The 14,348-nt window shown below is 54.4% G+C and overlaps 1 protein-coding gene across 8 annotated transcripts in view; it reads right to left on the bottom strand.

Moving 5' to 3' along the window:
* Nucleotides 1–14,348, bottom strand: part of TNK2 (tyrosine kinase non receptor 2) — a 430,040-nt gene that overhangs the window by 209,948 nt on the left and 205,744 nt on the right. The window contains exon 1 of one of the 8 annotated variants that reach the window (XM_085635985.1): nt 12,173–12,928. The exons of the other annotated variants lie outside the window; for them this stretch is intronic. Within the exon in view, the coding sequence (XP_085492111.1) occupies nt 12,173–12,223 (51 nt within the window). The 5' untranslated portion in view covers nt 12,224–12,928. Of the gene's footprint in view, nt 1–12,172; nt 12,929–14,348 lie in introns of those variants that run through there. 8 annotated transcript variants of the gene reach the window in all.

Below are 14,348 nucleotides of genomic sequence, written 5' to 3'. Positions count from 1 at the left end.
CGTGACACTAAAAATATTGACCTCGGTACCCTCTGTGATTCTGCTTTGCTATCACTTCCGAGGCTAGACCCGAACCTAGATGTTAACGAACTCACCTCCCAATGCCTCACAGTCCTTGCAGTCGAAATCAATAATGTCGCTCCTCTCCAAAGCAAAAAGAAAAGGCCCACTCCCTCAGCACCTTGGTTCAACAAATACCTCTATGAAGAAAGAAAGTACCTAAGAGTCCTTGAGAAACAATGGAGACAAGCGCCCTCCACCGATAATTTGGCCACGCTTCGTTCAGCAAGATCCAAGTACCACAAGCACATCTTCCTTGGAAAAGCTTCGCACTTCAGATCCCTCCTCGACTCAGCCAAAAATAGACCCAAAAAACTATTCGACCTCATCAAGAACCCAAACTGCTCTCCCCCAACCTCCAAGTTGGAGGATTCTACAAAGAAAGCAGCGGAATTCGCTAAATTCTTTGACGAAAAAGTGGAATCACTTGTAGATCAGGTCATTCATCCTACCCCTCCAGAGGAGCGCAAATCCTTAACCATTTGGCAGAACTTTGACCCCATCTCTGAAGATGCCCTCCTCAAATGCATCCTCGATACAAAGCCCTCCAACCATTCCCTTGACCCCATCCCTAGTGCCATTGCCATTGACTTCTATACCCATTCTCTTTCCTATTGGACCACTCTGGTCAACCTCTCCCTCGGTCGAGGCTCCCTTCCTGTTTCCTTCAAAATTGGGCAGGTCACCCCTCTGCTTAAAAAACCCACCGCTGATGCGAACGACCTCAACGACTACCGTCCCATTACTAACCTACCTTTTCTTGCGAAAATCACAGAAACATGTGAAGCGAAACAACTCTCCCGCCATATCAAGGACAATGATCTTCTGGACACTTTCCAGTCCGGCTTCATTCAAAACTGCAGCACTGAAACAGCCCTGCTGCGAGTGATTGATGACGCGCTGCGGATACTCGATTCGGGGGAGTCTTGTCTTCTAATTCTCCTTGACCTTTCTGCAGCCTTTGACACTGTCAATCACAACACTCTCCTTAACACTCTTCAACAGAGGATGGGCGTGGAGGTCACTGTGCTCAAATGGTTTGCCTCCTTCCTCTCTGATAGATCCCAAATGATCAAAATAGCGAACAGTCTTTCCTCTCGTTTGGCGGTCGGTGAAGGTGTTCCTCAAGGCTCTATACTTGCACCCACTCTGTTCAACCTCTATTTGGAACCGTTGGGAAATCTCCGGAGTAAATCCGGGATCCACTATCATCTCTATGCGGACGACACTCAAATCTACCATAAGGTGGCCTCCACTCACGATCTCTCCATCCTAAGCTCTACTCTCGACTCCATTCAAAACTGGATGTTAACTCATCAACTGATTCTGAATCCCTCCAAAACGGAATTCCTCCTCCTCTCCTCCTCACTTTCTCCTCCCCCGGTTCAATCATGGATGGATCAGATGAATCTACTTAACAATAAACCCATCATTGTCGACAGCGCAAAATCCCTTGGTGTCATACTCGACAAAAAACTCAATCTACTCTCCCACGTCGATTCCATTGCAAAGTCTGCTCGATACCAACTGTGCCTTCTTTGGGGGATTCATCGCTTCTTCCCGGAGCAAGACCTTAAAACCCTGGTCCAATCGCTGGTTCCCTCCAGACTGGACTACTGCAATTCTCTTCTTACTGGCCTCCCCAAAACCCACCTGTCCCCCCTAAAGTCCGTTCTCCATTCAGCAGCTCGTTTCATTTATGGGGCCAAAAGAAGCGACCACACCACACCCATTTTATCCACCCTCCGCTGGCTTCCCATAGAGGCAAGATCTATCTACAAGACGGCCTGTATCACCCACAAAGCCTTGCGCTCCTCCTCCCCTCGCTACCTGGCGAATAAACTGAAACTCTCTGGAGGCTCTAGACCATCACGTAATGCGGAAAATTATTGCTTGAACCTCCCACTTTCAAGAAGGAAAGATCGATGGCCCAATCCTTTTCAGGCAACGCGGTGAGAATCTGGAACTCACTTCCGCCTCAGCTCCGGACCACCACCTCTTCCCGGTCCTTCAAAACTGACCTCAAACCTCTCCTCCTTCAAAGACACTTCCAAATTTAATTCACGCCCTCTCTATTATCTGAAGGAAGTCCTGCCGTTATAGGAAAGTTTGTTCTCCATGCGTATAGAAGTGCCTTCCCAGTGTGTTGTTATGTTTTGAGTGTCTGCCATTTAGTGCAGTATTATACCGCTACTTGTACTTTGTACTCTTTTGTAACTTGCACACGTGTCACCTTTCCTTTTGTAATGTATCGTTTGCTACCTCTTGTATTTTGTTTGCTTTTGATACATGCACAACGGCCACCACTGCCTCATGTAACGCAACGTTTGTTTTAGTGTTTTGAGTGTCTGCCATTTATTGCAGTTTTTTACCTCTACGTGTACTTTCTTCTCTTTTGTAACTTGCACACGTGTCACCTTTCCTTTTGTAACGTATCGTTTGCTACCTCTTGTATTTTGTTTGCTTTTGATACATGCACAATGGCCACCACTGCCTCATGTAACGCAACGTTTGTTTTAGTGTTTTGAGTGTCTGCCATTTATTGCAGTTTTTTACCTCTACGTGTACTTTCTTCTCTTTTGTAACTTGCACACGTGTCACCTTTCCTTTTGTAACGTATCGTTTGCTACCTCTTGTATTTTGTTTGCTTTTGATACATGCACAATGGCCACCACTGCCTCATGTAACGCAACGTTTGTTTTAGTGTTTTGAGTGTCTGCCATTTATTGCAGTATTTTACCTCTACGTGTACTTTCTTCTCTTTTGTAACATGCACACGTCACCTTTCCTTTTGTAACGTATCGTTTGCTACCTCTTGTATTTTGTTTGCTCCTGATACTTGCACAATTGTCACTATTGCCTCATGTGACGTAACGTTTGCTTTTGTAACTTGCTCACTTGTAATTTTCTCCTCATGTATCATTACTGTTCCTATTGTGAAGCGCTCTGACACCTTCGGGTAAAGTCCGCGCTATATAAAAACGCATTAAATAAAATAAATCCAGGACTCCAGGCCCGGAGAATCTACCCCCACCTATAAATAAAGCACGGCACCCCCCTCCCCATCGAGGGTCAGCCACAGAGTTTACCAGGACCCCAACTCTGGAGGCGCGCAAACCCCACCCACCGAGATCGAGACCCCGCCCTGGAGTTTCCAAGCGCCCAACCCGGAGGGGCCGGGGTCCCCTCTCGATGTGCGCAGTGTCTTCTCGTGCGTGTCACATGATCCGCCCGCCACTTAAAATAGAGCAGAGGAAATGGGATTTGTAAAAGTAACACAAATTGAATATGCTACTTACCAGTATGCATCTGTTCTTGGCATGTAGGGCTGCTGACATTCATATCTGTGCATAGATCGCCGCCTAGTGTTGGGTCCGGATGTTTGCACGTTGTTGTCCTGGAAGAGTCTTCGAAGTATCCTTGGATAGGTGACTCCTCCCCTGGACTACAGTGCGCATGGGCATCCTCTCCATCCTCAGATTGTTTTTCGCCATTGTGGCAGTGATGGAGTAGATACAGAAAGTGATGACCATGCTTGCAATAATTCTGAGAGCTGCAGCTGCGACAGGCGCCGGGGAGGAGGGAGGGCGATATGAATGTCAGCAGCCCTACATGCCAAGAACAGATGCATACTGGTAAGTAGCATATTCAGTTCGAGGCATGTGGGCTGCTGAATTCATATCTGTGCATAGAATACATAGCAGTGCCCTCTATTGGCGGCGGCTACCCGTGCCAGCTGCAGCGGTCTGAAAAAGTGTTTTGAGAACAGCCTGTCCTACAGCTGCCTGCTGTTTTGACTGCACATCTACGCAATAGTGTTTTGTAAATGTGTGTGTAGTGGACCATGTGGCTGCTCTGCATATATCATGCAGGGGAATGTTTCCTAGGAAGGCCATGGAAGCCCCCAACTTGCGTGTTGAGTGGGCTCGTGGTGGAATAGTTAATGTGCGTTTTGCCTTTTGATAACAGATTTGAATACACTTAACTATCCATCTGGCTATCCCTGCTTTGGAGATGGCGTTACCTTTGTGGTGTGGGGCAAAGGCAACGAACAGTTGTTTTGTCTTCCTGAAGGGTTTAGTCCTGTCGATGTAGTACATGAGGGCCCTCCGTACATCTAGTGTATGTAATGCCCTCTCTGCAACAGTTTGTGGGTTTTGGAAGAAAACGGGCAGTTCAATAGTCTGGTTCATGTGGAACTGCGATATTACCTTGGGCATGAATTTGGGGTTGGTACGTAGTACGACCCTGTTGGCGTGAACCTGAATAAATGGCTCTTGAACGGTTAGTGCCTGGAGTTCACTAACTCTTCTTAGGGAAGTGATCGCTACCAGGAAGGCTACTTTCCAGGTAAGGAATTGAATCTCGCATGAGTGTAGAGGTTCAAAGGGTGGACCCATCAGGCGTGTGAGGACCAAGTTGAGGTTCCACATTGGAGCCGGTGGGTGACTAGGTGGAATGACTCGTTTGAGTCCTTCCAAGAATGCTTTGATGGCAGGCACTCTGAAGAGAGAGAGGTGCTGCCTGGTTTGCAGATAGGCTGATATTGCGGTCAAATGGACCCGTATAGAGGTGTACGCCAGATTGCATCGGTATAGGTGTAAGAGGTAACATATGATGTTGTGGATGGATGCGTCCAGCGGGTTAATGTCATTATTACCGCAATAAATGACGAACCGTTTCCATTTGGCTGCATAGCAAGCTCTTGTAGTGGGTCTCCTGGCCTCCTTGATGATGTCCATACAGTCAGGTGGCAGATTGAGATAGCCAAACTCTAGGACTTCAGGAGCCAGATCGCCAGGTTCAGCTGTTGCGGATCTGGGTGCTGAACCTCTCCATGGTTCTGCGTCAAATGCGCGGGTTTGATCCGCAGCCTTTGATGCGGTACCACGGAAAGTTCGAGGAAGGTGGTGTACCACGGCTGGCGTGCCCACGTGGGAGCAACTAGGACGAGTGTCAGGGAGTGTTGTCGGAGTTTGCGAGCCACCAGCGGTATCAACGGTGCTGGAGGAAAAGCGTACGCAAATTTGCCGGACCAGTTCATCCATATCGCATTGCCCTGCGACTGCGGGTGTGGGAATCTGGCGGCGAAGCTTTGGCATTTTGCGTTTTCGCTTGTCGCGAATAGGTCTATTTCTGGGTGACCCCACTGCTGGAAGTACGGTTGGAGTACCGATGGGTGTAACTCCCACTCGTGCATCTGGTGGCTGTGTCTGCTGAGCAGATCCGCCATCTGGTTGTCCTTGCCGGGGAGGTGTTCCGCCATGAGGAACATGTTCCTCTGAATGGCCCACTTCCACATGCTCTGAGCCAGATGAGACAACTGTGGAGAGTGTGTCCCTCCCTGCTTCTGTATGTAGTACATTGCGGTCATGTTGTCCGTCCGGATCAACACGACCTTGTTGCACAGATGTACTTTGAAAGCCTTCATGGCCAGGAAGATTGCCATCAGTTCCAGAAGGTTGATGTGCATCTTCTTCTGTTGTGTCGTCCATAGTCCCTGCACTGTGTAGTGGAGTACATGAGCTCCCCATCCCTGGAGAGACGCGTCCGCTGTCAGTACTATTTGTGGAACAGGCTCTTGGAACGGTCGGCCCTTGCAAAGGTTTTGTGGATTCCACCAATGCAGAGAGTTGTATGCCCGACCGCTCACCAACACTAGGTCTTTCAACTGTCCTTGAGCCTGATTCCACTGACGTGCTAGGCACTCCTGAAGTGGGCGCATATGTAATCTCGCGTGCGGGACTATGAAGATGCAGGAGGCCATCATGCCTATCAACTGCATAAACACTCGCGCTGGAAGCGAGTGGTTGGGTCTGAACTTGGAGATCAGCGCTTGTATGCCGTTGATCCTCACTAAACTTGGCTGAGCTGTGGCCGCCAGAGTGTCTATAGTCGCACCTAGGTACTGTTGTACGTGTGCGGGCTGGAGATGAGACTTTGGGTAATTTAGTGAGAATCCCAGACTGTGAAGAAGGTGAATGGTACGGGACACGTGGCTTGCACATTGCTGGGCCGATCTCGCTTGAACGAGCCAGTCGTCTAGGTAGGGGTAGACGTGTATGTGCTGTCTCCGTAAATGTGCCGCCACCGTAGCTAGGCACTTTGTGAAAACCCTGGGCGCTGTTGTCACGCCGAAGGGAAGGACTTTGAACTGATAGTGCTGCCCCTGAACAGTGAACCTGAGGTATTTTTTGTGTGAGGGGTGGATGGGTATGTGAAAATACGCATCCTTGAGGTCCAGTGATGCTAGGAAGTCTCCCTGCTGGAGAAGCGGAAGGACTTGCTGTAGAGTGAGCATGTGAAAGTGCTCCGAAAGAATGTACTGGTTCAGGGGTCTCAGGTCTAATATAGGCCTGAGCGACCCGTCCTTTTTTGGAATTAAGAAGTAGAGGGAGTAAACCCCCGTGCCCCGCTCGTGGACGGGTACGACCTCGATAGCGCCTTTTAGAAGCATACTTTCTACCTCTTGCTGTAAGAGCGTCAAGTGCTCTGAAGACATAGGACGGTTTCTTGGTGGTATTGTGGGTGGAGTGGAAGTTAACTCCAGACAGTAACCGTATTTTATAATATCTTTGACCCACCTGTCCGTGGTGATGGAGTTCCACGTGGACAGGAACCGTTGTAGCCTTCCCCCGACAGGTGTTATGTGGTCGGGAGGAAGGGAGAGGGCGTCACTGCTTGTTCTTGGGGGAGGACCTGGTGTTGCCGTAGCCACGTCCTCTGCCCTTGGTACTGGAGCCACGATAGCCACCTCGGGTGTTCTTATCGTAGGTGGTCTGCGTATTACCCTTGTTATATGTTTGTTGTGACCCCTGTCCTCTGCCTGCTCCCTTGTTTCCGGGGCGACGAAAGGAGCCGCTCCGAAAGGACTGAGTTTGTAGGGCGCCCATGGACTTTGCAGTGTCCGTGTCCTTTTTTATCTTCTCGAGGGTGGCGTCAACCTCAGGCCCGAACAAAAAGTCGGGGTTGACAGGCTGATTAAGGATATTGTTTTGTACCTCAGGCTTGAATCCTGAGATACGTAGCCAGGCGTGACGTCGTAGGATGACGCTAGTGTTGATGGCCCTGGCAGCCGTGTCAGCAGCGTCTAGTGCACATTTGATGGCAGCATTTGTGAGTAGCTGTCCCTCTCTGATAAGGATTTCTGCACCTTCTTTGTAGGGGTCAGGGAGGTGTTGAAGGAGTTGCTCCATTGTGTCATAGTGCGCCCTATCGTAGCGGGCGAGGAGCGCTTGAGTGTTAGCTATGCGCCATATGCTTGCAGCTTGTGCGGCAACTCGCTTGCCGGAGGTCTCCAGCACCTTGGACTCCTTGTCCGGGGGAGGAGCGTCACCCGTTGTCTGCGAGTGTGCCCTCTTGCGGGCATTCGCCACAACGATGGAGTCGAGTGGTAATTGTCCTCTGATGTAAGTAGGATCCCCAGGTGCTGATCTGTATTTCTTATCGATCCTGGGGTTTATCACTCGTGCCCTGGTGGGTTCCCTGAAAATGTCAGTGGCTGGCTTAAGGACCCCCTTCAACATTGGCAGAGTCTTTACATGTCTTTCTGAGGATGCAAAGGTGTCCATTAGAAAGTCATCTTCGATGATATCAGAGTGAAGCTGTACATCATGGTTGTTCGCCGCCCGTTCAATCAGAGCGTTGAACGCCGCAGTATCCTCTGTGGGTGACGTTTTTGCCCCATATAGTTGTGGGTCCTGTGCATCAAGAGGTGCACTGGGGTCTGCAGGGTCGCCCCAAGTTTGGTCAGGGTCCTGCTGGTCATCAGGGTCCGTGTCCACATGGTAGGGGACTTGTTCACCCATGTAGTCCTCCAATGCATCCGTGTCGGAGCGTGTGGGGGAGGCCCGGTGTGGATCCTGGTAGGGTGAATGAAAGGGTTCATACAGGAGAGGTTCTGTGTCCACAGGCAGCTTCCTCTTTAGCGGGATCCTGAAAGGTTCCAATGGCGGTTCCGAAGTTATCCTTCGGTCGTGGAGAATCATCCTGCCAGTGTCGGCGTCGATGACGCGTGACGGTGACGGCTCGACAGGCGTAACCGCAGTTTTGGTGGCCTGTGTCCTGAGTTGAAACGCCTTCGGGATTGTGGATGGAGGCAAGCCGAAGGTAATGCTGGTCGGCACCGACGAAACCGCTGGATCGATCGAACCCGACTGGTCCTGGAGGGCAGCCTTGGTTTTGCAGCCTGGCATTGCGCCAGGCCGTACTCGGGGCGCCTTAGAGGTCGTGGCCCCCGCCAGGGTCGTCGAGGCGGCTGCAGATATCTTCTGCGCCCGTGGTGCATCGAGCCGAGGTGCGGAGATCACCGTCGACGTCTTCGACACGTGAGGTTTCGGTGTCGTCGAGGGGGTGCTGCGAGGCGTAGCAGGCGGGACGGCCCTCGGTGTCGGTGGCGTCGACGCCGGTAACCGAGCAGGTTTTTCGGCGCCGATGGCCTTCTTCCGTTTGTCGACTCCCATGTCGCCCGTCTCGAGTTCGGCACCGAAGTCCCCCTTGGTGCGGTCGGTGCCGACACGGTGCGCCGGCGTCGAAGGTGTTGAAGGCCTCGATCCGACTAGCGCCACTTTCAGTTTCGGTTTCGTAGGAACCTGAGCAGCTTTCGGTTTCGGTTTCGTGGAAGGGAAACCAGCTGGCTTAAGCGGTAATGGCTGCCGCTGAACGTCCGAGGCCGGGCCCGAGGGCGGGGCCGAAGGACTGCGTGATAGGTCTCGGGTAAGGCCCGAAGGCGATCCCTCGACCGGAGCCATAGTCTGTGGCACTGGTGAATTCTCGGTTTGAACAGGTAGGCCTTGTTCATCATCGGAGCTACTCTCTTCGGCCCCTAAGGCCTCCTCGTCGTCTCCTACCTCGGTGTCGTCTTCACCTCTGTGGAAGAGTGACTCGTCGGCCTCGTCCGATCCGGGTTCTTGGTCGGAAACGGGACTGGAGGGTAAGACTTCTACTTCTTCGACGTCGTCCGCGTCGTCGAAGATGTCAGCTGGGGCCGGTGCCGCGTGCTGCGCTTCGAGCCTCGCCGCTCGACGATTCCGCAGAGTCTTCTTTGAACGGAACCGGGCACAGGCCATACATGTCGACTCGTCGTGGTCCGGCGAAAGGCATTTGTTGCACACCGGATGGACGTCGATGTGTGGGTACTTCGCATTACATACCGGACACCTTTTGAATGGCGTCCTCGATTCCATCGTCGAAGTAGTTGATGGACAGGTAAATGCGAACAAAGTCGGTGCTGGAAGTTAGTAAACTAACAGAGAGTATCGAAAACCGATCGATAAACAGTACCGACGCGAACTAAAGGCCTCGACAAAATTTTTTTTCCTAACTTGAGCTAAGATAGCACATCCGAACCCAATGGCGGAAAAAAACAATCTGAGGATGGAGAGGATGCCCATGCGCACTGTAGTCCAGGGGAGGAGTCACCTATCCAAGGATACTTCGAAGACTCTTCCAGGACAACAACGTGCAAACATCCGGACCCAACACTAGGCGGCGATCTATGCACAGATATGAATTCAGCAGCCCACATGCCTCGAACAAATAAGTTACAGAGACAAGAGACGGCCCGCTGCTGCGCGTATAGACATGCATTCCAGGCGCAGGAAGTCAATATAGAGGGGTCATTTAGTACAGCCCAAAAACTTAGGGGGCGCTCAGCCTGTGTCATCTTCTGCCCAGACAGAAACAAGGCCAGGCCCAGCTATCTGGCACACTGTGATCTTGGGCAAACCGTTTCTCATCGTATGTCAGTCTAGTCGACAACCTGGCGCACAGTGTGACCTTGAGCAAGTCACCTCTATGCGCCTTTAACTATTTCCACGTCACGCAGGATGACGATTCTTGAGTTGGCGAGTAACACAAACAACTTTTCACTATAATATTATCAAAAGGCACGGATTTCTTGCAGGTTCTCGCCGCCCTTAAGTCACTGGACAAGCCGCTAAGGGCAGGCGACGGAGGTCACGACCTGTGACCCGCTGACCTCACTGAGGTGAGTACTCGCTGCAGGCGTGTGTGACTCGAGCCACGGGACCGTGCCCGGGTTAACTCACCCTCTGGGTGACATGTTATTAATAACCAGGAGACCCGTCTGGTGTGGGAGCACATGCACTCTAGTAGACGAGACCGTACCTGTGCAGCCATGCGCCCGAACTGTAATCAGAGCTGCCCACAAACCACCGAGTGATCTTGGGCACATTCCTTTCTATCCTTATTCACCCACGACGATTGTCAGTGAGTGAATTATGTTTTCCAGTCCATCGGCTGCCTTTAGCTGACCATTTGCCAGCAGAGGCCAAGGGTCATAAGCGGCGTGGTGTGCAGCCTGCCTAGACCTGGGTACAACACTGAGTTTTGATTGGCTGAGTTACTATGACGCCGGAGCAGAAGGTCATGTGTGGCCAGGCAGGGTGGGGGAGCTCCTGACACTCACCCCGAGGGCAGGCTCAAGTCTGGACCCCATGGGGTTCAGAGAGGCCTTGGGGTCTCCCCGGTGTGAATGTGGGACAAAGACCTCTCTCCAGGAATCTGGAGACCCCGGGGCAGCAGGAGGTCAGGTGGGGCCCAGGCAGGTGGAATGAGTGAAACGTTACTCTGTAGTGGGGCCCTTTTAAATCTCTGCAGATCAGCAGTCTAAGGTTGAATGGCGCTGATTGGGACCCCCATTTTAAGGCTCTTTAAACGTGTTCTTTCAGCCACCGGAAGACCCGCCTCCGTCCAGGGACCAGTCGTCCATCTACGGACTTCAACCTTGAGAAAGCAGAGGGCGGATTCCAGGCCAGAGCGAAACTCGTGTCATCTCCACAGCTGCCTTTAGTTAACAGATGCAATCAGCAACCCCGAGACCTTCCCCTTGAAAATACACACCCGCTGGTACCCTCACGAAAGAGGGGTGGGTCTTAAAAATGATCATCTCGAGTTGTGCACCCCTCCCCCCCCCCCCCCCCCCCCCCCCACACACACAAAATCAGGTTTGATGGATGGACTCCAGGTCTGCCTGATCTCCTGCACAGGACCGAGCACACACAGCCTTGTTACATTATGCATTATTATATTATAACAACATTGTAAGAGAGTGTGATCAGAGACTAAACATGTACAGCAAGTTGACATGGAGACGAGACACAACAACCCTAGGGCTGGCTCGGGTCTCAGAGACATAAAACGAGCCGAGCCATGGTCTCACGCGGAAATATGGACAAGTCTATTTAAAAAAAACTAAGAATTTGTTTATTTCAAGGGCAGCGCATCGGTGGATTCGAGTGCATCGCTGCATTGAGCGGCACTTATTAGAAGTGATATGGTGTAAACGCAACATGCATGTCCCCCCCCCCACCCCACTCCCTCCAACCTGGCACCCACCCCGGTAGTAAATTAGAAGGCAAGCAGATATGCCAACTCCCAGGGTGCCATTGTGGGCCAAACAATGCAGACTGTCTTCACACGGGTACACAATAAAAGGGCCGATGTGGGGAAGGGGAGATGAAAACACATGGGGGGCCCCAGCTTTTGTGAAATTGCTCTGCAAAGCCGATGTCCACCACGGGTTTGCAACCCCCCAGAACACCAGCCGCAGACAGGGAAACTTTTGTTTGCATTTGGGGGGGGGGGGGGGGGGAGTTGTTGGGTGTTCTTTAGGAAGAATGGTCATTTCAGTTTGGCCCTTTGAAGCTCAGATTTGGGGGCGTCATTTCTACTGACAAGCGTTGGACCCCCCCCCCCCCCCCTCGAGGGCGCTTGTGCGCCCCCAGCCCCCTCCCTGCCGGGACTGAGGCGCACACCCAGGCCTTCCACCTTGAAAACAAGGGGCGCCTTGTGGGAAGGGTCCGGGCTTTAGGCCAAGAACTACCTAAGGGACCCAACAACCCCCTCCTCTGCCCCCACCAACCTCCTACTCCCTCCCAAGGCTGCGGCAGGTGCCCTGGGGTGCTTTAACCCACCTTAGTGGACCCCGGCTGCTTCCAGCCTCATGAGAAGAGCTGGAAATCCACTCTTTGCAGTGGTTTCCAGCTCGCCTCGACTGCCACCTTGTGCCATCGGCTCCTCGTCGGGTGCCCGCGTGGCACCGTGCCAGCTGGCAGGGACGCACACATTGCGCAGCAGCGGGCGCTGGTACCTCGTCCTCCTCCTCGCTGGACAGGCGCTGGTAATCCGTCTTCTCGCCCATGGCAGCCAGGCCGGCGGGGCCGAGGGGGCCACCAGAGGGGGCCGGGGGCGACGCCAGCTTGTCCTGCTCATCCAATCAGAGATACGAGGAATGCGCTGGGTCCCTCGACCGAAGATGGCTCAGGGGGCAAAGGTAGAGCTGTCCGTCTCTGCCTCCGGGGTGGGCTCGTGCCCCCGGGAACCCACTTCTGCCTCGGCTGCCTGGGCACGTGCGGGCATCCTCGAGCGCAGCTTCAGGGGGCTCAGTCTCCAGGGGTCCCTTGCCACGACGGTGCCACCGCCCCGTGGACTTTATAAGTGTCTGTCCCAGAAGATGCTCTCATTGGCACAACGGAGCCTTTGTCACACGGACGACTGCCCAAGGACGTGCCCCGTCACCCCCAGAGCAGCTCCCGGGATCGCCGCAGTGACCACTAGTGGTGCCCTCTGAGCAGCTCCCAGGATCACGGCGGTGCCCACCAGCGTTGCCCCGTCACCCTTAGAGCAGCTTCCACATCGCGGCGGTGCCTACCAGAGGTGCCCACACAGCAGCTCCCAGGATCACTGCGGTGCCCACTCGAGGTGACCCCACATCAGTGTCCAAACTCCCACGCGAGGGTCCCCAGCCTCGGGGGCGAGGGGTCTACGGGTGACAGGAAGCACAGCTCAGTGGCTAGGAGTCCGAGGGTGCCAACCGGGCCCCCCTCGCAGGGGCACAGCCAGGGGGAAGGAGCCGCATCCCGGCAGCAGAGGGTCGGTCTCATTCTGAGCGACCAATGAAAACGGACCGCCGGCAGGCTGGACCCTCAGACCCAGCAACGACAGACGGTGAGGGATTGGAGGGGGGTCTGGAAGCACGTGACTGCGAGCAGCGCTAGAGGCAGAGCCAGACCGGAGGATGCTGCGGAGAGGACCAGGGCTCGGGAGGGAGGGTGTCCTGAGAAGATGAGTGGACCGGAGGGTGCTGCGGAGAGGACCAGGGCCCGGGGAGGGGGTGCCCTGAGAAGCAGAGGGGGCCGGAGGATGCTGCAGATGGGGGCTGGAGGATGCTGATGCTGCGGAGTGGTCCGGGGAGGAGGTGCCCTGAGAAGATGAGGGGGGCCGTAGGATGCTGTGGATGGAGGCTGGAGGATGCTGCGGAGAGGTCCGGGGAGAGGGTGCCCTGAGAAATAGAGGGGGGCCGGAGGGTGCTGTGGATGGAGGCCGGAGGATGCTGCGGAGAGGTCAGGGCCAGGGGGTGCCCTGAGAAGTAGAAGGGAACCGGAGAGTACTGCGGATGGAGGCTAGAGGATGCTGCGGAGAGGAGCAGGGCTCGGGGAGGGGAGGGGGTGCCCCGAGAAGAAGTGAGGGCCGGAGGGTGCTGCGGAGAGGAGCAGGGCTCGGGGAGGGTGCCCTGAGAAGATGAGGGGGACCGTAGGATGCTGTGGATGGGGGTCGGGGGATGCTGCGGAGAGGACCAGGGCTCGGGGAGGGTGCCCTGAGAAGATGAGGGGGGCCGTAGGATGCTGTGGATGGGGGTCAGGGGATGCTGCGGCGGGGGACCGGAGGATGCTGCGGAGAGGACCAGGGCTCGGGGAGGGTGCCCTGAGAAGATGAGGGGGGCCGTAGGACGCTGTGGATGGGGGTCGGGGGATGCTGCGGAGATGACCAGGGCTCGGGGAGGGTGCCCTGAGAGGGGGCCGGAGGATGCTGCGGAGAGGGTCTCTCAGGATCTGCTTCAGGGGCCACTCAGCCCCTTCTTCACGGACAGGGGCTCAGGGGGGGCTGGGTGCCCTCAGAAGCAGATGGAGGCTGGAGGATGCTGGGGAGATGACCAGCCAGCTGCCTCCCCACGGTCCATGGGATGCGGGCCGGGGGCTGTCACTGCAGCCACAGAGGCAGAGCGAGGGCTGGAGAGTGACTGATGGAAGGGGGACCCCTCCGACCCATCATGGATCTCGGCTGCGGGCCTTGGGGAGGGATGCCCCAGGGCTCGGCAGGAGGATGCGGGACTCGGTAAGGGGCGGAGTGCCCCCAGAGGGAGGCAGGGGGTGCAGGGCTCGGAGAGTGGTGGGTGCACCCAGAGGCAGGCAGGAGGCTACGGTCCGCGTGGGGGGCCCTCACAGCAGCGGTTGGCGGAAGGGAGCCCTCCGAGGCAGGAATCCACA

Source organism: Triturus cristatus, chromosome 11, assembly GCF_964204655.1.
Source record: "Triturus cristatus chromosome 11, aTriCri1.1, whole genome shotgun sequence".
Taxonomy (NCBI): Eukaryota; Metazoa; Chordata; class Amphibia; order Caudata; family Salamandridae; genus Triturus; species Triturus cristatus.
Note: the sequence above shows the minus strand (reverse complement) of the source record. Positions and strands in the feature narration are given on the sequence as shown.